The 24,847-nt window shown below is 49.8% G+C and overlaps 1 protein-coding gene across 1 annotated transcript; it reads right to left on the bottom strand.

The window, feature by feature from the left end:
• Positions 1-15,388: 15,388 nt before the first annotated feature.
• IL19 (interleukin 19) lies at positions 15,389-20,939 on the bottom strand. Its single transcript, XM_005609713.4, is given in 5 exon segments — positions 15,389-15,487; positions 16,839-16,910; positions 17,947-18,099; positions 20,580-20,645; positions 20,796-20,939. Coding segments are annotated over 5 exon segments (534 nt in total).
• Between the last annotated feature and the right edge of the window lie 3,908 nt (positions 20,940-24,847).

Below are 24,847 nucleotides of genomic sequence, written 5' to 3'. Positions count from 1 at the left end.
GAACAAAATATCAGCATTTTAAATAAAACAGAATCCGCTGGTGCCACGCTGAGACATATTGGAACCCAAGACCAAAGGAAAACTGAGTACTCCTACCTATCGATCATCGACCTATCTGTCTATCTAGCGTTTTTATGTATCTTTAGTGATTAATTTTTTCCCAAAAGTATATGATAAAAATATTAGTGACAAGTTTTCTTCCCTTAAAACCAGGAAAGTAAAATTATAATAAATTCTATTTGGGGCATAAATGAAATATTTAAATTTAAAATAATGTTGTGAGTTGTACTACAGCTCCTTTTAAATTTTTCAATATTTTTCAACTACTTTAATGTTTTGGAAAAAATAACACACATAAAAACACACATGCAGGGGTGTACACCTCTCCCGTGCCTCAGGCTGCAGCACGGCTTGGCACAGCACTGACAGTCGTGACCACTCACGGAGCTTCTCCTTTGGGCCAGGCAAGACGCTGGAAGTATTCTACGTTCCTGTCCTCCTGAGACATGGCCAAATGTAGGAAAAGGGAATAAACCGCACACGCCCAAAAGGATCAGAGGGCACGCAGGGTTTTGGAGACGGGAGAACGGGGTCCACATGCCTGCTCTTCAAGTTCCCACTGGTGCAGGTTGTCCCAGTTTGCCCAGGACCGAGCCGGGTCCCAGGACACAGGGCTTTCAGTTTTAAAACTGGAAAAGTCCCAGGTAAACCAGGATGAGTTAGTCACCCTACATCTCTGTGACCTTGGACAAGTCAACTCACCTCTCTGGGTTTTGTTTTCTTAGCCCCAAAATGGTGCTAATTAAACTTACCCCAGAAACTTGTTTTGACATTGAAATAAAATGATGCATGATTTATACACCTAGCACATAGTGAGTGATCGACTGATCTTAAATAAACAGTGATGTTAGTTGCCTTAAACATAGTGAGTGTATAGTAAAGAGATGTTAAAGTCAACAATTCGATCAGCATGTATTGAGCACCCACTGTCTTGAATCTTGTGCTAGGGACTGAAGTATAAAGATGACGTGACAATGCCCTGTCCTCTAGGAGGTTTTGTCCTCATGGCAAGGGCCCTTCGGATCTGGCCCTGAACACACCAGGGTAAATGAGTGGGAGACGTGGGCTGCCCCAGAACTGTGCCAATAGCAGCTAGGTCGGGGAAGGGCTCTTACCTGAGCTCAGGGAGTGCTGATGCTTCTGGCCTCCTAGGAGTCTGTCTCCAGCTAAGAGGCTTCCGATCATTTATACCTGTGTCACATGAAGGAAGTGAACCTCCATAGCCGAGGGCTGGCACTCCCTTGGAATTTCTCTGGTGGCATCGCACTTCCTCCAGTCCTAAGGCAATCTCATTGCAGGCTGGATTACCTCAACGCCTTCCTCCTCTAAGAAGTGCTTCCTCCTCCAAGAACCCTCCTCTAGGGGATCACTGGTTATAGCTGCTGGATAAAGGACATGCCTCTTTCTTTCTGGTTCCCTTCCACAAGGAACGTAAAATGATAATTAGGACAGAAAAGATTACAGAACTGGAAGAGAATTCCTGGAGATGCTTCTGCCTTCTCCTTTAAATCTGGTTCTCCTTAACAAGGTGTCTCCCCAACCCCAGACACTGAGGGCTCCCTCCTGCTGTCTCTCCTGTGCCTATGCTATTCCTACCACTTTTCTCCTACAAGGGCCGCCCTTCTTTCCCTCCATTCATCATTAAAGAGTGGCCCCCAATTCTTTATTCCTGAACTGCTCCAGGCCAACCGATCTCTCTCATCTGATTTCCAACAGCAGATTTTCTTTGGCCCATGAGAGAGTCTAAAGTTGCCCTCTGTCTCATGGGCCTCAGCCTTTTCTCCCTAACGACACTGGGAGATTTTTTTATACAGGGACTAATCCACAGGAAGGACCACACTTCCAGGCAAGAGAGAATCAAAGCATCTGGGATGAACCACCGACAATGCTTTGAAAACTCTCAACAGGGGAGAGATTATGACATATTCCTTTTCAATCTTTTTCCTACTCAGTACCTAAGACTGTGACATCCCGAATTTGAGTCCAGAGATTCCCTAGTTTATGGGATGACGTTGGCATATTACTGCATCTTTCTGGATTTCAGTTTACACATCTGTAAAATGAGAGCAATAGGACAGACAATGCATAAGATCTTTTCCAGTTCTGACATTCAATGTCACCATGATTCTTTGCTCTTCTGCCTTTTGGATCAGAACACTGTTTTTAACGTCTTTTAATGTCTTCCTAAAGTTCCTTGAAAATAAAGACCATAACTTTCCACTGTGATGCTTGGTAAATGTTGAAAATATGTGTGAACATCCAGTCTAAACATCTCTTGAGCTCAAGCCAGTTTTTCCATCATTGGTGCTAAGCAAACAATTTCTCATGATCATCCGTAGCTGATTAAAGTAAAATTGAGAAGCATGGTCTGACAAGAATATTTGAAATCAAGACTTTCAGGAAATATAAGCTGTATGCATGATAGTCAATTCCTTTCCTTTGACCAAGAAGAAACCAACTGCTTTGTTTTAAGTTACTTCTAATGATGAATTAAACTTAGTTAATCATGTGCAATCCCAATTCTACTTTAATAATCAAGTCTCTCCTTTTTCTATTCCAAAACACTTTATTCTTTTAAAATCTGTTGAATAGATCCCATTCCATACTCTTTATAGACACCAATTTAACTCGCCTTCTCTACAAAATGTGCCCTGCCTCACCCTAACCTCTCTCTCTCCACATTTCTCAAGGAAAAACTGATCCCTCCTGCTCCGGACCACCCCTTTGCCTTGTATATACCGCTTTTGTACTTATCACAGTTGATTGCAATTCCTTGGTTACATGTCTGTTTCCCCCACTAGCCTGAGAGCTCCTTGTTCATCTTCAGGTTCCTGACATGCAGGGGCTCCTGGTAGGTGCTCAGTTAGTACTTGATGACCATTGAATGAGCGTATTGATTTAAAATCCTTTCTTCTTTACGTTACATCCTGAAGCCACAGGATCTCAGGCTTGCCTGATCCTAAAAATGGAGACATAATTCGTAATCAGTAATTACTAAACAGCCTAAAATTCAATCGAGATAAGAGGGTAAGGAGAAGAGAGTAAAAGATAGGTTCGTTTGAGGTCAAAAGGAATATTGATCATGTTAAGCAGTTTGGACTTTATCCAAAAGCAAGGCATTACAAAGGCTTTCAGCAAGGAGCAATGTGATCAGATAGGCACACTAGAACATTCACTGGAAGCCGTGGAGACTGGAGATGGGGAAACCAGCCATTGCAGTAGTCCCCGAGAGAGGTCTCTTTGCAGCCTCAACTAACAGCAGTCTAGAAAGAGACATGTGGGTAGACTTAAGAGCATTTAAGTACATTTAAAAAATATTTGGAGATTGATTAAATGTGTAGATTAGGGAGAGGAAGAATCAAGGATAGTAAAAATATTGCTAGATTGAACTATATGCAATTTTCATCTGCGTAAGTCAAAACTGGTCGATATTGGTACTGTCATACAGTTAACCTAACAATAATTACAGTAATGATGCTGTACAGAGGATCCTAAGCCCAGTGCTTAGCATATATTAAATGCTCTGCACATTGTAATACATACACACACAGATATATGATACACATATAACATATATATACTAGTACATATATAATATACACATTCTCATTAATTCTCATAAAATCGCATTGAGAACATAAACTTCTTGAGGGTAAAAATTTCATCTGTTTTATCCACTCCTATATATTACAAATGCCTGGAATGGAGCCTAGCCCATAGTAAGCTATTAACACATATGTGTTGAGTAAATTATTATCTCTATGAGGGGGGTCTTATAACCCAATTTTCTGATGAAGAAACTTAAGCTTAGAGGTTGAACTGTTTGCCCAAGTTCACCCAGTGGTAAATGACAGAACTTACTCAAAAAATAGCATCTCTTCCTACCGTTATTATTGATGTGAGAATACTAGGGTCCAGGGAGGCAACATGAAGATCAAGGAGGCAGTTGGTGGCAGAATGGGGACCTCAACCCAGGTCTCCTAGTTTGGAATTCATCCTTCTTTGTGTTGAACTAATTGTCCTCAGGGACAAGAGGACTCTGGAAAAGTGGTGGGAATGGAGGTGCCGGGGACCAGGATACCCAGTTGTACTTCTGGTCCTATGTATACAAGGAAGAAGCCCAACAAGATGTCCCAGTTGAGAGCACAGATCACCCATCTCACCCATCTGAGAACCCTCCAAAATTAACACAGTAATAATTTCTACAATAATAGAAAGAGTCTCTCTCACTCTAGCACTTTCCATCATCCCTCCTAGGATTCCTGAATCACTGGGATAATTCCATCCTATCGTAGGTGATGCCCAGCTGCTTGAAGACCTGTCTCATAGGCCATAAAGAGCATGGGTGTAGTTACAGAGTTTGTGAAGCAGACAGGGAATTGTTGCAATCCATTCTCAAGTCCTGGAATCAGAAGGTTTTCAAACTTCCCAACATAATAAAATTCACTTCTTTCTTCTTGGAGCCTGAATTTCAATCATCTCGTGTCTAAGAACATGTTGACTCAGCATTGCCAATAACTGACAGAAATTACTGGGAATTACTGCCACACCTTGAAACAAGATCTTCCCCTCAAGTTGTCAAGGACAGAAGTGAAATAGGGTTTCGTTGTGAGTCTCTGCTCTTTGCCCCTGCCTCCTGGTACAATCCCAGATGCTCGGGATGACCGTGGACTGCCATGCCTGTGCTCCATGATCTAATCTGGGGGGACCCAGGGGCTCCCCTGTACAATATCTTCTCCAGTGAGGCCTGGAGGGATCACGGATTTTCCAGGTTAAGGAATTCTATCCCAAGGGCAAGGATTTCCTTACCTAACGATAGACTATCACCCCTCACTGTTAGAGCTAGAAGTGACTTCGAGTACACCTAGTCCAACTCCCTCCTTTTACAAATGGGGACACTATGCTTTGCCCATGGTCACTCAGCTGATGAAAGACCTAGAAGTTGAAATCAATTAAGTGTTCTTTCCAATAAATGACACCCTTAACCCATTATGAACTATTCTTCTGTACTAAGTAGTGTCCCTTAAAAATGAGACCAAGAGAGAAGATTTCCCAGCAGAAGAAATGAATCTCCGCTGGAAAGAATGTAAGGCGTGTCAACACTGAGGACCACATGGGGCTGAGAGCCAGGACGCCCATTCTAATACCTTCTTTCTCACCACCAACTTTCAGGGTCATCTCGCGGGCCCCGAGACTAGTCCTTACACCTTTCAGGCACTCACTGATTCATCAATAAAATGGAGGCTAAAACCTACCTTGCTTGCCCGGCTCACAGAGTTGCAGGAGGATTTCATATATATGCATCGTTATGTAAACCTTGAAGTACGAAAGATTATTTTTATCACTCCTTGTGTCTGATAGAATAGATTTTTTCTTTTTGGTGAGGAAGATTCCTCCTGAAGTAACATCTGTTGCCAATCTTCTTCTTTCTTTCTTTTTGCCTGAGGAAGATTGGCCCTGAGCTAACGCCTGTGCCAGTGTTCCTCTATTTTGTTTGTGAGTGGCCGCCTCAGCATGGCCAATGAGTGGTAGGTTCACGCCGGGGACCTGAACTTGCCGACCCTAACCACTACCGCACGGGCCAGGCCCCTAGAACAGATTTTAAAAGCCATTCTCACAATAACATTTACCAATTGCCTGCTATCTACAAGACGCTGTGCTGGAGGTTGCAAGGATTAGCGAGGCCTCCATTGGGGCTCTGGGCCCTGGTTGCTTGTAGCCTCGCGGGGGGAATAAGGTACATGTTTGCAGAACCACAGAGAAAGTCAGCACCGCCAAGGGAGCAGGAAGCATGTGCTGAGGAGCACGGAGGAGGGAGGGCGCACACGGAGAGTCTGAGCTGAGCCTTGAAGGGCAGGAAAACCCCAAATGGACAAAGACTCTGAAGAGGGGTAGGGAGGAGGTGTGGGGTCAGGCAAGGGGCATTCAGGACATAGACGACTAGGGCAGCAAAGCTCACAATGCGTTTGAGGACTGGCAAATGGACTACCTTGGCTGGAGCTGGATTTCACACAGAGGAGCAGTGGGGGATCGAGCTGGAGATAACGGCTTTATCATCAAGGACGATGAATACCATGCCAAGGAATGGGAATTTGGACAGAGTGTAGAAATCTATGTCCTAGGTCTAACCTCACCTTCAGCCCACTCCGTTTTGTGGTCTTGGGGAAATCACTTCCCTTCTCTGTGCCTCAAGTTTCCTCATCTGTGAATTGTGGGGAAATAAAGGATTTAATTTTATCTTTCAGCTCGGCCTTTTGATTCTGTAATTCTCTGTTTTCCCCCTGAGGCAATAGGGAGCCCTGAAGGGTCTTATGGTGAGGGAGAGCCATGGTAATAGCATGCACTAACCATGAGATCTCAAGGGCAGTGCAGTGCTTGGCACACCGTTGGTGCGCAGACTGACTGGATGGGAGATGATGTGGCTATGGTGGAGGAATGGGGGGTACACTTCATGAGCACGTCAAGCTGACTTTAGGAAGTAGAGTTTCAAAACCAGGGGTCAGCATGTGAGCAGTGCCAGTGCCATCATAAAGACAAGCTGGCACAGGAGAGAGAAGAGGAATCCTTCTTGGGAAATAAACTTAGCTCCCTAACCAAGCCATTTTTGGGCAGGAAATAGTTCCCTAGAAACCAAGAAGAAAACCCAGCCACTCCTTTTGTCCCCAAGGCAAGTCCTGAGTTTGCATCTCAGGGTTTTTCCTGTCCACAGCGTCACAGTTGCTGGCGTCTGGGCTTCCTGCCCAGTTGCATCACTCTGCAGAGAAGCATAGATGCTGGCTTCTGCTGGAGGAAGGACCTCAGGTCGCGGAGCGGGTGGTGGCAGGCAGAGGTCTTGTGCTGGGCAGGCCTGCAGGGCTGGGAGCTCTGCCCGCCTGCAGCCCTGCTACCTCCCTGCAGGGTGAGGAGGGGCGGGGCAGCTGACTCTATCAGGAGCAGATGTTTTCAGTCCCCTGTCCTCAGAGCTGAGAGAACCAGTGACATCATTTCCCTTTCCTGTGTTTCTCCATCACGCTCTATTCAACTAGCTTGACCTCCTGCCATCCTTTTCCTGAGATTTCCTCTGACGTAGCTGGGTACCCAAAGTTGGTTAATTCCTCTGCCCCCTGCCTGTAATGTAGAAGCCACTGGGAAAAGTCTCTCCTGGACACGGAGCCTGGGAACAAAAATCCAGACATGGCTTTGAATTAACAGTTTCCTCGCCTAGGAGAGCAGAGAGGTACTCGATTCTTTTCCTTTTGATTCCACAAACAAGCATGGAGACTATCCCACGTGCGGGCACCGACCCGAATGACCCACAGGTACCCAAGTGGAAAAGACATGGTCTCAGGCCGGCCCGGTGGTGCAGCGGTTAAGTGCTCATGTTCTGCTTCGGTGGCCCAGGGTTCACCGGTTCGGGTCCCAGGTGCGGACATGGCACTGCTTGGCAAACCATGCTGGGGTAGGCGTCCCACATATAAAGTAGAGGAAGATGGGCACGGATGTTAGCTCAGGGCCAGCCTTCCTCAGCAAAAAGAGGAGGATTGGCAGCAGATGTTAGCTCAGGGCTAATCTTCCTCAAAAAAAAAAAAAAAAGACATGGTCTCTTGGGGTCCCTCACGGGGCCTCAGAGCATCGTAGGGGAATAGACTTTCTAAAGTAGTAGTTCTTAACCCAGGAGAAGGTGGGTGGAGAAAAATGACATCTTTTTTTTTTTCACTAACCTCTAATCAAAGTTTAACATTTTTTTGGACTATGAGGATAGGAAACAAATACACACCACAATGGTGTGAGCAGTGCCTCTGACTCAGTCACTGATGGAAATCACAGACAGTTTGTATCACATTCCAGTTGCTTCGGACACCTCAAAACATCAGTACACTCCTCACTCCTTAGAACGTCAGTCGCTTGTGGGCCCGCTGCTAGACCTTGTTAATGAGTGCATTAATAAAAAGGTACGTTTATTGTGTATTACCTCTTGTCATTTCTGTATTCTGATAGCTGTATTTTAATGTCATTGGTTTCTTTTGTAATCCTCGTATTTTATTTTATGCCTTTAGAAACAATGCTCTGCGTGGGGTCCATAGGCTCTTCTGGAGTGCCAAGGGGTCCATGACGCACAAACCGTTAAGATTCCCGGCTCCAATGGCAGGCACAAGGCCCAGGGTGCAGCAACCATACCCTCCCAACTGTGACACGAAGTCTGAGGAGAATGAGGCTGTTTAGGGGGGAGACGGAAGAGACTGTTACCAGGACTTTCCTGGACCAATTCGGGGTCTGTGTTCACCACAGGCATTGGGTTGGGGGGGGCTGGAGTTAAGATTACTTCTGAGAGACAAGGAGAATGTCTGGGAAGGTTTCTTGGAGAAAGGCTGGTTTGAACAAGGCTTGAAGAACTATTGATGTTATGAGCTTTTTATTTATTTATTTTTTAAAGATTGGCCCTGAGCTAACATCTTGTTGCCAATCTTTGTTTCTTCTTCTTCTTCTTCTCCCCAAAGCCCCCCAGTACGTAGTTGTATATTCTAGCTGTAGGTGCTTCTGGTTGTGCTGTGTGCGACGCTGCCTCAGCGTGGCTTGATGAGCAGTGCTAGGTCTGCGCCCAGGATCCGAACCGGAGAAACCCTGGGCCGCCGAAGCGGAGCGCGTGGACTTAAACACTTGGCCACGGGGCCGGCCTCTTTAGGAGCTTTGGGGATGCAGAGATTGTGGCAGGAGCAGAAGGACCCTCGCTCCTCTCCACAGCTGGGAAAGCTGGAAAGCTGAGGCCAAATTCCTGAGAGCAGGAAACACTCCAGCGCCTGAGGGAGGGCCCCCTGGGTGCTGGGTCGGGTAACCGGGCTGGGATTGAAGAAAGTTGAAAAAGATCAAAATGCGGTGAACCGTGAACATCCACCTGCGGCAGCTGCGGTCTGAGACTCGTCATTTCTATGAATCAACGACAGTTTTCCCTGGGTAACCTGTTCAGGATCTCGATCAATATCGCCCACATCACAGGAGCTCAACGGACTTGCTGATAGACGTTTCCTAACGAAGTTCAAAGCCCTTTTTCACGCACTGGCTCCCTGCAGAGACTGAGCTCTGACATCCAACAACTCTCACCTTAGACATCGCTTCTTGACTCCCAGGCAGGATCTCATTGCCAAGAGGTGACTGCCCCAGAGGGTACCCCAGAGGGATGCTGTCCGCGCTCTGCCGCAGGAGTGTCTCATCTAGACTTGCATCTTGCTCTTCCTGGGCTAGCTGTGGGGAGGTCTGGAGGCATTGAGGAGGTGAGAAAGAACAGGGCAAGCCAGGACTTCTTGAGTTCTTTCTTTCCACTCACAGGGCTGCTGGCCTGAAAAAACTGAGAAGCCCCTGCCCGAGAGGAAAGGAGCCTCTGCTGGCCTTGTCAGAGCAGGCCACGCCCCAGAGCCTGCACCCTCGGGACCACATCGCTCCCAGGTAAGCAGGGCCCAGGTGAGCAACATACCTAAAGCGCCGGCTAGTCCAGGAGAGAGATGGGAGGAACCGAGCTTCAGGTTTCAGGATGTGGATGGAGTTAAGGACCATAAGACAAGGATCAGGGACAAATCAAAACCAAAGCCAGTGAGGCCAAACAGAGAAAATGGACTCTGTGCTGTGGGCTAGAAGCAGGGACACCAAACAAGGGATAGAAGTTCCCCATTAGAGGATAAGAGGAAGCCCCAGAGATTCCTCAAGCTAAAAGACAAAGCCAGACGCTTTCTCCAAGAGAGAGCTGCCTAGACGACTAGAGCTGCCATTGCCTCGTTCAGTCATCCAAGGGGTATTTATTTCCGGAGTGCAGCCATTCACAAAGTAGCTGGCCCTGAGGAGCTCAGTCTGGAGAGGAGATACGGATGCTAAGATATCTCTGACTTGGCAAGAACTGGAAAACCACTCTGGGTCCCAGGGAACACAAACGGGGGTGGGGTGGAGAGGAAGGAGCCGGAGGAAGGCTGCTTTCTGCGCCGGGGGTGGGGTGAGGGCTCCTGGGAAGTTATTCCTGGGCTGGGGCCGAGATAAGACAGCAACAGAACTGACCACAGGCTCTTGGCTGTTTGTTTGTAGGACTTACTGTGTACCAGGCACTAAGTACTTCATAAGATACGAACTCATTTGATCCTCAGGCCACCCTATGAGTTAGGTATGATATTCTCTTTTTCTAAGTAAGGAAACTGAGGCACAGAGTCTTCTTAGAGCATCTGGGAAAGTGACCAGACAGAGGCATCCAGACCACCGGTGTGCTGAGTCAGACTCGTCTCCTGGTGCAAGGGCTGGATTCGGAAGCCTCTCCGGGCCCGGCGCCTGCATCAAGCCTGAGAGAAGAGGCCTCTTTACAGCACTCAAATCTTTGCTATGGTGAATCTAGCGCAGAGATGAGAGACTGGGCTAACCAAGTGTCTCTCAGTGACAGAACAGGAAGTAGGAACTGTCTCTAGAATGCTCTAGGGCTCATAAGAACTTGTTAAGAATTTATCCTCCCCCAGACTCGTTGGCCAAACGCGCTGTGCCGAGTGCTGAACCCTCCTCCAGGGATGGTCAGTTTGCTGTGGCGCTCACACTGGGGCATTTGTTCACAGCCACCCGGGGGATAGCATGCAGTGCTCATGGGCCAGGGATTGTGCAGGCGGGAGTGAAGCCAGGCGCGGACGGAGGCTCGGGAAGAGGCCCACACGGGGATGAGCCTGTGACAGAGGAAGGATGGGGTGCGGCCAGCCAGCACGAGGGTGTGTGAGCAGCAAAGAGTCCGGCAGGTGCCTGGAGCCCGGCTGGCCGCACAGGGACTGCGGGCGCCCCTCTCAGACTCAGCCGCCAGCCTCCAGAGATGCAGACATCAAGGGAAGCACGGCTGACCCAGGCCAGAGCCTTTGCCTGGTCTCACTTGCTAGTTTATAAAACATAAGAGGAAGGCTTTCCCAAAACAGCTGTGTTTCATGGCAAATAAGATTAGAAAAGTCGAGAATCATCACATAGTAACAACCGCCATTTTTAATGAGCACCTCTCACGCACCTACTACCACCAGGCGCCGTACAAATGGTATCTGGAATCCTCATGACGATTCTGTGAGGCAGCTCTCTCCTTCATTTGGACAGAAGGGGAAACTGAGGCTCAGATTAAGTAAATTGCCCGACATCACACAGAAAGAGGCAGGACCAGGATTTCACACAAAAACCTATCCTCTTATCCATTTGGGCAAACTTCTGGGCAAGTCCACAGTTCTGAGACAGCTGCCCTGAGCATGTTGACCGCCAGCGATTTGCTCTGGACGCTGGAAAGAGGGTAGAGCCTCCTCCAGGAGGAGCCCAGGCTCTCAGCTAGGCCAGGAATAGCATGTGACACATTCAGAAGTCGGCCTCTGATTCTCGGCTCTGTCTTGGTCCATAAATTCATGTGTACCTTCACAGGCTCGTTGCTATAAGCCCAGGCTCCTTTTTGTGCATCTGAGTCTGGTGATCTGACTGCTGGGCCCTGGTGATACAGCCTTGGCCAGAGCAAAGGGAACTCCCCCAGCAGCAAGGGGAGAGGGCACTGGAGCCAGGAAGACCAGACCTGGGATCATTTCTGGAGCTGCTGTCCCTTAGCTTTGCAACCTTGGGCAAGTCCCCAACCCCCCTGAGTCTCAGACACCTTTGAGGATAACGCACGGATAAGATCTCTGACCCCCTCCGCTCCTCTGAGGCTTGAGTGAGATCAAATACACTAAGTGCCTGGCACACTCCTGCCGTGCTGTGGGGTCCCTCCTTTGCACCTTAGCAGTTGGAGGTGAGCCCTGGATCTCTCAAGGGTGCCTACCCCGGGACTGATGGAGGACTCAGAAGGTGCAGCTTAGGAGGGAACTTTAGACCTGGCTCCTTAGCACGGATGTATTAAGCACCAGCTCTGTGAAAAACACCACTACCAAGGACAAAAACACAGCTCGTGCCCCTGAGGACTGCAAGGGTCAGGCCACGTTCTTCAAGTCTAGAAGGAGAGAAGGGGCAGGTGGACAAGTGGAGTGGCCAAAGCGAGATGAGCAGGAAAGGGACAGGGAGAGAGCTCTTCGCCGCTAGCATTCCTCCTCCACTCCTGCTCCTCCACTTCCTTCTTCCGCTCCTGCTCCATCCCTGCTCCTCCTCTTCCCTCCTCTGCTCCTGCTCCCTCCCTGCTCCTCCTCTTCCCTCCCCACTCCTGCTCTGTCTCTGCTCCTCCTCTTCCCTCCTCCACTCCTGCTCTGTCTCTGCTCCTCCTCTTCCCTCCTCCGCTCCTGCTCCCTCCCTGCTCCTCCTCTTCCCTCCCCACTCCTGCTCTGTCTCTGCTCCTCCTCTTCCCTCCTCCACTCCTGCTCTGTCTCCTGCTCCTCCTCTTCCCTCCTCCGCTCCTGCTCTGTCTCTGCTCCTCCTCTTCCCTCCTCCGCTCCTGCTCCATCCCTGCTCCTCCTCTTCCCTCCTCCACTCCTGCTCTGTCTCTGCTCCTCCTCTTCCCGCCTCCACTCCTGCTCCATCCCTGCTCCTTCTGTTCTCCTCTGCTCCTGCTCCATCCCTGCTCCTCCTCTCCCCTCCTCTGCTCCTGCTCCTCCTCTTCCAGTGCACCGTCCACAGCCATCAACAGGACAGTATTTGTTTCATGCAGGCGCAGCTCATTATGCCAGCGATGCTCCTCTCCTGGCCTCCCAACATGCGTGCAAGAGGCTCAGGCCACATTCCGTCATGACGGAGGGCCCCGGCTTTAGAGTAGGACACTTGAGTTTGAACCCCAGGTCTACAATGAGCTGCCTGACCCAGGTGTGTTGCTGAGCCTCTCTAAGCTTCTGACTTCTTCTTGTGTGTGATTGAGCTGGTCACCAATCTTTACCTTGGGGAACTACCACAAGGAGTAAAGGAGAAGGTACCAGAGAAGCTTTCACCTCAGTGTCTGGCCCATAATGAATGTTCAACTCTTGTACATTGTTGTTGACATTATAGTTCATTCTTGAACCAGGTTGCCTGGATTGGAAGCCCCTGGCTCTGCTGCTTATGAGCTGCGTAACTTTAGGTAAGTAACTTAACCTCTCTGAGCCCCAGTTTCCTCCCTAGAGTTTAATTGTCTGTATTGCTGGCATTCAATGAGGGGGTCTTTTTCATTTTATTTTATTCTCTAAACTTCTACAGAATTGTCATGAGAATTAAATGAAATATATATTTATATTATAATACATTATATTATGTATATTCCTTAGACTATAGCCTGGCATATAGAAAGCACTATATAAATGTATGCTATCATTATTGTTTTAATTCATCCAGATCATTTAATCAAGAAACGTGAATTTAACACCTGCTAAGTTCCAGGCAGTGAAGAAACCAAACTGTGCTTGCCCTCATGGAGCTTACATGTGAGTGGGAAAACAGATGATAAACAAAATAGGATGCTGGGAAAGCAGGAAAGGGTACAAGGCATGCTGAAGGTGGAAATGGGGGTTTTATGCTTACATAGGAGACCTTTTGAGTAAAGGCCTAAAGGAGGCAGACATGCAAGCTGTGCAGGTGTCAGGGAGAAGTTCACCCCAGGGCAGTCATAAGAGGTCAGAACTGCTAAGGAGACCAGTCCTGCCATCAGCCAGCCGGCTCAGGATGGATGTCCATCCAAGGTGGCCTTGGAAAGGTCGAGTCCTCTGCCAAGAGCCTTGCTTCCTCTGAATAGCTTAGTAAGCCCATTAAAGCATAACATTGGAGAGTTTTTCCAACGCTACGTCAGTTTACATGAGTGCATACCCACAGAGTGCAAAGCCCTAAGGCAAGAACACACTTGGTGTGTCTGAGGAACACAAAGCAGCCTGTCGAAGTGCCAGGCAGCAGCAGGGGTCAGCTCCAGCCAACAGGGAAGGGAGCTGGGGAGGCAGTGTGTGCAGCTAATAGGGCTCCAGAGGTCATCGCAATGACCTGGCTTTTCAATGATCATACACAGTAGATAGTATAGGGCCAGGATCCACATTACAGACAGCTAAGGATCAAAGAAATTTAGTGGTCTTCCCCAGGCAATTCGTGGCAGGAGAAGCCTGGAAGCCAGGCACCACAGTCCCCGAAAGCCTTCACCTCACTTGATGCTCACAGCAGCACTTTGAGACTTTGCAGAAGAGGACACTGAGACTTAGAGACATTAAGTAATTTGTTCAAAGTCACATAGGGTTGGAATCAGGTCCGTCTGACTTCAGAGGTCCCACTCGGTCCACTGAAGCATGCTCTGGGAAATCTTTCCCAGGTGGGAATAAAGGAAGGATGCTGGAGCCAGTCAGTTACAGTATAAATACTGACCCAGGAGAATGCATAGGCAGCACTTATTCCAGCACCTGGAGCACGGCAGATGCTCCATGCTAAGTGTCAGTTGTTATTGTCGTTAACTGTCTGAGGAACGTCCATCGCGAAGCTGGTGCTCAGTTTGGGCTCTCTCCCCTGTAGCCTGGGCCAGAGCCCTTCTGCCCAGCATACCCCATGCCTTGTGCTGTGTTTGTTCAGCTTTGTCACCAGGACAACCATCCCTCTCTCTAGCCCAACACATATACCCATGGAGGATGAATTTAGGGTCAAAGATGTATCTAGGTCGGGAACAGTAAGAAACGACAGAGAGAGAAAAAGAATAGGTCAGAGAGACAGAGAGAAAAGAAAGGGACACAGAGCATGAGGGGAGATCAGAAATAGAGTGACGTCAAGGTGCTGGTGGTCAGAAGCTGTACGTCCACCTTCTTGATCGTTATGTGGGAAAACAGGGGCTGGATGGAGACCTTAGAGACCCAGTTTGGAACCCTTGTCTGCACTAACTCAGTTTGAGACCCAGAGTAAATTCTTAGCCTTCTCCAGTCCTCAATTTCCCCATCTATTTATGTTCTTGAAGGCCCCTTTCATCTCTGATAGTCACTATTTACGATTCCTTGACTGACCCTCCCTGAATCAGAAGACACTTCCACTAATCGGGAAAGAAGAGAGTTTATTCAGAAAAGTCGGTCGGTACAATATGCACTGCAGGATATCTCTTGGCTCCCATCACAGCCATGGGATCAACAACCTCACAGGAAATGAGGGGAAGCCAACTTTTCCCTCCAGGGTGGCCCGGACGCAGGACCTTTCAACAGACGTGTTTTATTGCAAATATGACAGTAGGCGATTTGGCTACTTTCAGCGAGGCAGCTGCAGGGTGACAGCTGCTCACACCTAGCTTTTCCCCTCCAATAGCTCATCCCAGAAAAGAGAATTCCAAATCAGCAGAGAGGTTTCCTCAAAAAGGCCCTTATTTGCATAAAATTGGGGCCTCCTGCACCGCCCTCCCCTTCCCATTGGGCTAGCTCCCCAGGAAGCCTCGCAGGGGCTGTTCCTCCCTGGCTGATTAGGTTCCTTGTCATAAGATGGAGGAACTTCCTTGATGGTTCTTGCCAAGCCAGGCTAGAAAGACGTCAAGCTCTCCCAGAGACTTAACGGCGGCAGATTGGGCCTCCAGCTGAAACCAGGAAATCGTCATAAGAGCCTGCCTTCCTAGTTGGGCCAGGGCTTTCGGCTCACTTTCCCCACATTCCAGTCCCCAGGAGGTTTTCTTTTTATTCATCAATTACATATGCAGAGCATAGGAACCCAAAATTATTTTCATCACAGGCAACCCAAATTATTTTCCACACACAAGCAATTAAATCACGTCAGCAACTTATAAACAAAATAAAAAATTCTTTGACCTTTGCTCTACGTTTTTATTCTTCCTGTTTTTCACAGGAGAAAACAAACAAACAAACAAATCTGCCTTCCTGGCCAGTTCTGCTTATTTCGCTTCAGCACTTCTCTCTCCCAGGAGGTCTCCCTCCCGTGGCAGCGGCAGGGAGAGCGTGCTGTCCCCACTTCCGTATGAAAGCACCGAAGACCCTAAGGAGAAGCGGCCTCCCCAACGTCACACAGCAGAGCCGGAGCGAGAGCCCGAGCGCCCCAACAGATTCCACCTCTTCCTCAGCCGGCTAGACGATGGGAAGACCCAAAGCAACGTCCCCCGGAGCCCGGAGGCGGGGATGGCGTCCTACCTCCACCACTTAGTGGCGGTGCGACTTTAGTCCAGTTCCTTAACCTATTTGTGCCTCGGTTTCCTAACTTATCAAATGCAGATAATGGCTCGTAGTAGGGTTGTGGGAAACAACTGTGCTAACCCCTGTAGTGTGCTTAGAGCCATTCCCCGCTCACAGCCAGAGCAGCGCGGGTCTTAGCCCTGGTTCTCGCGCCGTCCGGGGTCCCTGCAGAGAAGCAGAGCTCCCAGCAGACGCCCTTGCCCTTCAGAGCGCTGGCGTCACTTGAGAGTGTGGTGGAAATGCAGAAGCTCAGGCCTCATCCAGACCTAGTGGGTCAGAATCTGCATTTTCACAGGATCTCCAAATGAAGTCGTAAGAGCACGGCCTCTGCCTCCACCGCCGCTTGAGCCGTGCCTGTCCCAGCGACCCCTACGCAAGAAGCACCCTTACCCGCCGCCCGCCGCGATGCTGGGGCGGTCGCCGGCCCAGCGGGTCACGGTTCATGCACGACAGCTTACAATTCACTGGGGATCTTCGCTCCCTCTGGGTCACCCCATCTTAAACGGCACGTGCTTCCCCTCAAAACTTAGCTCAGGTTAGGGCATAGGAAAATGGTGGAGGGATGAGGGGAGCCCAGGAAATTAGCAAAAGAGGTAAGACCAGCGCCCTCTTCACAGACACAGAGAATCAGGAAGGCTGCCACAAACGTTTGTCGAGGAAAGGGCGGAATTCAGGGGAGAGGAGCCTGAAGGGTGAGCGCTTCCCAGCCAGGCTCCCATCTCACCTCCGTCTCCCCGCCCTCACCTGACTGTAGTTGTCGTGGATGGTTCTGGTTGCGTTGGTGGCTTCCTGCCTGCAGTGACACGGCCTCTGCTCCTGTGTGAGAAGGTGGGGTCAGCGCCCATCAGAGGACATCTCCGCCCACCCCCTCCCCCCCACTCTTCCCACCAGTCTCCCCTCCCCCCCACCCCCTCCCCCCCACTCTTCCCACCAGTCTCCCCTCCCCCCCCCACCCCCCACCCCCCACTCCCCCCACCCCCCCACCCCCCCCACCCCCGCCCCGGAAAGCCAGGTGAGTAATCTGGGGTTGGAGCAGCAGGGATCTGTGTGCAGGGTCACCCTGTGTTTGAGCAGGGCGTTTGCTTTTTCTGGGTTTACAGCTCAGCAGACGGGAAAGGGGGTGCGCCATCTGTCCTGTTATCACTCCATGAATGCAGCACCCCGTGAGAGAGGCACTCATAAATATTTGCTGGGTTAGTTAGTTAAATAGTTGGTTAAATACATCTTAATGTAAGCGGGACAAGGATCATGACCTCCTCTAACAATTTTAGAATGGGAAGCACAGAGAGGTGAAGTAACTTGCCACAAAGTCACACAGGAAATTATTGGCAGGGATGGGGGTAGAACCCAGGATGTCTCCTGGTCTAAGTTTTTGTTGGCCTGTTTGGATTTGGTTTTATTTCTGATGTTTGTTTTGAATAGATGGCAGTGAATTTATAGGTGACTCTTAGGGATAGGTTATCCCAGGGAGCCACCCAGAGGTTACCAGGTATAAAACCTCAAAGGGCCAGAAACGAAGAAACTAGGGGGATGCTTATGATAAGCCTGCAATCCTTGGCATGCCTCTCCAACAGGCCAGCCCTGGGATCACCTAAGGGATGCTTTGACACACATGGTCACCCCAGGAGGATTATTTATGAGGAAACCAGGTCTGACGAAGTGTCAGAGAGGAAGCTCCGGGGAAAGAGTGACCACTGGAAGAGGTTCTCGACAGTTCTCCCCATGAACGACAGGCAGGGAATTTCCTTAGACTCCAGGAACCACTTCAGAAGGCTGACCAGGGTCAGCATGCCCTGGCTCTCCCCGGGGCAGCCAGGGAACAGATGCCCAGAGTCCTTATGTGGTGACACACACATTGCCGCAGAGTCTTCCACATGGAGAGAAAAGAGTTGGCAATGCTGCTGATTTTTCTCAAGATTTGGGGGTTCAGCCCCTGATGGTCCTTGAACACCCTGTCCATGTAAAACGCCAGCAGGTTCTGGGTCATGCAGCACACGTCTAGGGGCTACAGACACAAATTAGAGAAGGCCCTGGAGAGCCTTGTCCCTTACCATCTTAGACCAGAGCAGGCTATGTGAGTGGGGGCAGCAAGGAGTGAGAAAACTGAAAGTCCTTTTTTAAAATTCATATTGGTCTCAGAGTGTCCATCTCCTCTTACCGCATCAAAGCTACTTAAGACAAAGGCACTGAGGGGAGATTGCAGTGCACTCCCTTTTGATATGGCCAGGAGATAGATTAACAAGGGGTTGAGCCCAGTCATAGACTAGAATTCTCTCTAGAGCATCCCCAATACGTCATCACTAACTTCTGCTCAAACCCTTCCAAGAATCAAGCATCTCCCTCTTGAGAGGACCAGTGTCTGAGCAGCTTTCTTGAAAAGGACTTTCTAACATTGTGCTAAAGTCTGCCTCCCTGTGACGTCTCCCATCCATCAGCACGTCTCCCTGCCATCCGTTCAATGGCTATGGCATGCCAGGCGTGTGCTGGGCACCTATCCCTTCCATTGTGATGACGCTGTGTTTATCCCGGCCCCCCTGCTCCGCTCTCCTCCTGGCTGTCCTTTTTAAACTGCAGAGATCATTTGGATGGAGCTGAGATTTGCAAGGATGGAAACGGACAGCTGCAGAAATGTGTACATCTGGGCAGGTCTGTAGCCGGCAGAGTGCAGATCTCTCTAAGGGGAGCTCCTGAGTTCCCAGCTCAGAGCAGCTGGCAGGCTGCGTGTCCTTCTGGCAGTTTGCACCTCACCCTGAGAGCCAGTGAGTTACTCCGCAGGAGATTTCTAGTTCTCTGTGAGAAGGGAGAGTCTACAGCAGGACGTGCACCCGTCTTCACCAGCATTAAAGCAGCAAGCCTCCTTGGCCCCGCAGGCAGCTTCTCCTACATGGCAAACTCTTCTTGCAACACAAAACCCGTCTTTGCCTCCACTCCTGCTGGTTCCCTTAACCAAAGGGGCAAAAAGTTGCGTACTGTTTTATAAGGGAGGAAGGAAGCGCGATGGAGGCCGGCCTCCTCATCAACCCTTCCCTTGTGCCGCATCAGCTACCTCTAGACCTTGAGAGGAGAAAGAAATCTGGAGACACAGGCATGAGACTTGGGGGTCTACTCCTGCCTCAATGACTAACTCATCCTTCTCCCTCCTAAGGCTATCGATTTGCTCATTTGAAAAAGATAGTTTTGGAATAGATAGCCTCTCAGGCCCTTTCCAGCTGGATGTCCTATGGCTCTCATAGATAGTTGGCTGGAATAGTATTTATTGTTTTGGGGGGTTTTGGGGTTTTTTTGAGGAAGATTAGTCCTGAGCTAACATCTGCTGCCAATCCTCCTCCTTTTGCTGAGGAAGACTGGCCCTGAGCTAACATCCGTGCCCATCTTCCTCTACTTTATATGTGGGATGCCCGCCACAGCATGGCTTGCCAAGCGGTGCCATGTCCGCACCCGGGATCCAAACCAGCGAACCTGGGCCGCTGAAGCGGAATGTGCACACTTCACTGTGCCATCGGGCCAGCCCCTGGAAGAGTATTTAGTAAGTGATTACATCTGTTTACCACAAATAAATCAGGCACAATACTGCCTACAAGTATGAATTCGTGCAGAGAAGCCCAAGGAAAAAGTACCTCATTGCAGATACACCTTACACTTTGTCTCATAAATACCTGAAAAAGCTGGATCTTTCTGGAATGTTTACCAGGACTGGAGGAGCTCACATGTAAAGGCACTTCTCAGTGGCCCCATCTGTGAAGTGAACTATCACCTCGTGTGTAAGTCAACTGCTCCGGAACGCGGTCACTCTTACTGCCTCTCGTCTGGACAATTGGACTGGTCACTAGCTTTCCTGCCTCAGGTTGTCCACTGTAAAGAGCGTCACCAGACTGTTTTCCTACAAGATTTTGTGTCAAAAAGGCTTTAGCTCAAAAATCCACAGTGACTCCCTATCGCCTGTGTTACAAGGCTGAGAGTCAGCCTGGCTTTCAAGCTTCCTGGTAAAATGACTCCAGCGTCTTTCCACCTCGGCCTCTCCCACTCACCTTCGTGTCCCTCACGCCACCAGCCTGGTTGCCTCGCTGTGCCCTGACACACATTCCTTGGCCTCACACACATTCTCGCATGTTCCCCACACCCCTCCCTTCCCTTTATCCACTCACCCGCAGCCTCTCAGCTTGTAAGTCACTGCTCATTTTCTCAGCCTCCCCATGAAACCTTCCAGAACCACCCTGAGCCACAGACATCCTGCTGCATTTGAGCGTGTGGCACCCCCAATCACTCTCCAGGGATGTGGCATTTCTTGAACCACCCCCCCCCCAGAGGTTTCGAAGTCCCTGAGACACGAATGTGCCCTACCACATCAGTGAACAAATGAGAAGCCTGGAGCATTTAGATGACGCTGGAGATGAGGGAAGAGAAGAAGACAGGGGAGAGATTTCTTGCCCAGCCAACGGCCACTGCACTGTAAAATAACACAGGAAAGAGCAGGCAAGCCAATACCTTAATGCGGCGCAGGGTCTCCACTGCGGACAGGATGGTGACATTTTGGAAGGCGTCCTTAGCTTGCTATGGAGGGAAACATAGCGACAGACACGGCAATGAGTACTCCACGTCCCCCTGAGACACAAAGACAATGAGAAGAAATTTGCTCTCCAGGTTGAAGTGTAGGATGAGGCACGCCCCCTGCCCACACCTTCATCCCAATCCTGTTCTCACGATGGCTCTTCTGATTGCTCAGAAGCTCTCTCCAGCGCGGTGCACATCCGTGGAAATCAGACATTTTCTGAGGCCTCGGGCGTGCATGGAGCACTGCAGGAGCATGGCGCCCAGGAGCCAGAGGGGCACACGCTGTGCCTTCATGTCCTGCAGGGAGGGTTGGGAGGCAGCTGTCAGCCAAGAGCGGAGAGCAGTGAGAGACCCCTGACTGAGCTCCCCTTGGTACCTGGAAGAGCAGGCAGACGGCCACCAAGAGAACAGACTCGGCGCCTCGGCCTGCGGAGGCCAGGGCATGCGTCTCCTCCTCCGCTTCTTGAATCAACTGAAGGCAAGGACTCCCCCTCCTCGCTACGCGCCCCCTAGCTGTGCTCTCTCAAGTCCCAGGGAGTATATCTGTGTGTATATCTCTCTACTATGACTCAACACAGCTCACTTTGTCAACGGGGGGTGAGAAGCATTGTTTTTTAATAAATTAAATAGGAAAAATGGAGTTGGTAACATGTCCTAGGAATTAGGCAACGAATCTGAAATATCATAAAAGCACATTTGGTTTTTTATGTTTGCCCCCAAAATAGGCGACACCCTTTTATTATAATCCCCTTATGTGTATTTGCTTAAAATCATTTGTTTGAAGCCAACTCTAAGATGTCACCTTCTGCGGAAGACAGGAAAGGGAGGCGCAAGGCATCTCCAATGACTAATCAGCCAGAGTCAGGAGAGACCGCTGCAGAGGGCAAGCCGGCCGCTTGCTCTGTCAAGCACTGAACCAGGGGCCCTGAGAGACAGCTGGCCAGCCAGTCCCTAGGCAGGGCCAGACCCAGAAGGGCTTGCTGCCTCTTCTGATTCTCTCATCTTTCCTGCCTCTGTGTTTCTCTCTGCCTCTTTCATTTAACCATGTAAATAGGGGCATGTAACACACACTGAGAAAAGTGCACAAAATGTACTTGTCGTGCAGCTTGTCGAGTCCTCTTGCTCTGACTTTTCCCAGCACTAGCATATGTTGCAGACACAGAGCTTACCCTGAAAGATAAATCTTGAGACAGTGCCTGTGAAGAGACCACCCTCTGCCCAGCATCCTCCACGGTACCCCCCGAACGCTCTCACCTCCAGCCGTGTGCGTGCTGGGTAAGTGCAGCGCGCGGCAGTGGAGGAGAGGGAGGCACCAAACACAGGAAGCCAGCTGACCACCCCAGCTCCTAAGTATGGCTATAACTGCTATAGTTATAAGGCACGTACGTGGGAGAGCGAACCACACTGTCCCCACTCCCACCACCATGCCCCGGATCTCCTGGGAGTCCCAGGCTCTTCTCCAGACACCCAAGAAACAGCAAATCCTGTTTAGAAGACGTTTTGCCTCATCTCTCCTTAACTCGGCATCATTCCAGTGAGTGGACAGGTACGTACTGAGACCTCACCATGGAGCAGCCATTATGCTAAAGAGCTCAATTTCTCTTTTTCCACTCTCTCTTTCTGGCAAAACGAGGGAATAGACCCCATTGGCGGGGAAGTCTGTAGACTCCTCCAAAGTTCTATCCCCGTTAAAGGCAACTGGGATGCTTCTAGAAAGCCAAGTGACTAGGAAGAGTCACTTTTCCTAGTCTTCGAGCAAGATAATTCTCGGAAGCAGTGGGATGCTGCCTGCTTGTCCCGTGCCTGGGGCCTCAGACATTTTGTGCAGGAGAAGGATGCCTCCCTTAGTTTGGTGAGGCGATTCCAGACATTTTGGCCGATTCTGATACAGTGGCAGCTAACATTCATCATACACGCCACGTGCATATGTTAGGCACCGTGTCAAGCATTTTCCATAATTATCTCAGGTTCTATTTCTACCCCCATTTTAGCAAAAAGAGAGCTGATACTTAGAGAAGTGAAGGCACCTGCCCAAGGTACGTGGCCACCTAGTGGCAGAGCCAGGATTTGCAGGCAGGCAGCCTGGCCCTGGAGCCCGCCCTCCTGCCTGTTTCACTTACAGCGCTGCTGCCTCTGGGATCTCAGCTGGAGATCCCAGCAGATCCCCTTACACCAGACAGACAAGAACGCATTTCTGATCAGGTCCCACCATACCAGTGGTGCTCCCTACATTTAAAAAAATATTTGACACTGCAAATGATTAAAGAAAGATGTAATGTGCCCAGCACAATTTCTACAAGAGAAGGGTAATAGCAAATGTTAGATCCATTCCCCTTCACTTCCCTCCTTCCTTCCTTCCTTCCTCTCACCATCTCTTCTTACTGAGAATAAGGTACTAGAAAGTTTATCCTCTTTATGGAATACCCCTATCCATTCTACAAAATATCCAACGCCTGGGACATCGCAGGCCATACACAACGACAACAGGTCACCTCTGCAGCTGTGTAGGGTGAGGGCTAGAACAGGGAAGCCTCTGAAGAAGTCTGGAAGGAGCCTCACCTCTCACCGGGCGCTCCCAGCGGCTCCGGTGTCTTCTCTCTCCGAGCTCCTTGCCACTTAGAAAGGGCTGGTCACTTTTAAGCAGGTGGATAAGAGGAAATGCTGTCAAGGTTTACTGGGTGGGTCCCCCTTGAGAGGTTATTTTTCCCTCGTTTCCTTAGCACCTCATTCCTTCATTGTTTTCCTTTCTTTCTTCTTTGAGATATAGCTGACTAATCATTGTTAAGAAATACCTGTTTCTTCTGGGTCTTGAGCTGCAGCTTCTAAAATAAACTCCCCATTCCATGCAAATAAGAATTTCTTACAATTCTGTGTCTGCACAGAAAAATCTAAGTTAGGTCACTTTCCTGAGAGCTGAAGGCAAACTCAGGACGGCACTCCCCTGGCAGCTTCACCTTGCCAGCAGCCAGCCCGAGATTCCCCAGGCGCCCCTGGCTCCAACCCACCCCATCACCTGAGGCCACATACAGCTTTCAAGCCCCCACCATGTGCCAGATGCTAGCTGCATGCGTTACCTGCACTATTTTGTCTGACTTCATGGGGAACATTTCTTTGTCTCAGGAAGGTGAGGATTTCTTTGACCATCATCTTTCTCCTCTTCACTGTGTCCCTTGGAAGGCCCTTTCGTTTTTGATTAATGCAGAGAGAGAAGATGAGGCTGGGAAGAAGTGGGCTCTGAGAGCGGCCAGTGGCAGAGCTGGGAACAGAGCCTGGCACCCTTGCTCTTATGCCGGAAGAATCTCTATCTAAATTACTTTTTTTACACAGTCTCTACATCATGAATTCTTCAAGGATCAGGGTTTGAGGTGATGGTGATGGAAAGATAGGGTGTAGAATGTTTCCTCCCCAAACACAAACTCCCCAAGTAAACAGAGCTTGTTTTTAACAAACGAAGCCACTCTGGGAAGGGGGGTAATTACAAGAGACGCCATAAGCCACTGGGACGGCGGGCCGGTAGGACGGGCTGGAGCAGCCCCTGTCCTGCAGCCAGCTGGGGAGACAGAGGGTGGGTAGGGCCCCCCGCAAAGAAGGAGGAGGACGGGGAGGGCTGGGGGCTTTTTATGGGCGTAGGTGCAGAGGAGGAGCCCCAGGGGCTGGAAGGCTGTGGTCCAACATCTTGGCCAGAATGAATAGTACTCATTGAGAGGAGCAGTAGATTGTAGTAGTGGTTACAATGTAGCTCTGGATTTCAACTCAGGCTCTCCCTCTCTGTGAGACACTCGACAAGCTACTTAAGACCTTTCAGAAGCCCCATGAAATAGGTAAAAGAAAGTGAGGATTCGAATGAGTTCATGGGCTGAAGTACTCAATAAATATTATCTATTCTGATGCTGTGTGCCAGGCACCTGGAAAAGAAGACATCTTTGTTAGGAGTTCATAGGTGTCTCCCCCTCCTTCTGGGGAGAGGAGAAAGAGTTACTCTTGAGTCCAGAGATCTCTCCCACCCCCGCCCTGCTTCCTGGGGAGGGGGTGAGGCAGGGGAGGTGGGTGCTGTTTTCCCAGCACCGCCTGAGCTGCCTGGCTCATAGGTCACAGATGGTGGCCCAGCCCCACATATGAGATGATTGCAAAACTGTCCCTGCTGACTCTCACCTGGCATCCATCCCCTGGTGCTCAGACTGTATGTTCTGATCCAGTTTTCA

This window comes from Equus caballus, chromosome 5, assembly GCF_041296265.1.
Source record: "Equus caballus isolate H_3958 breed thoroughbred chromosome 5, TB-T2T, whole genome shotgun sequence".
NCBI classification, from domain to species: domain Eukaryota; kingdom Metazoa; phylum Chordata; class Mammalia; order Perissodactyla; family Equidae; genus Equus; species Equus caballus.
The sequence above is the reverse complement of the archived record's forward strand: the minus strand, read 5'-3'. Positions and strand labels throughout refer to the sequence as shown.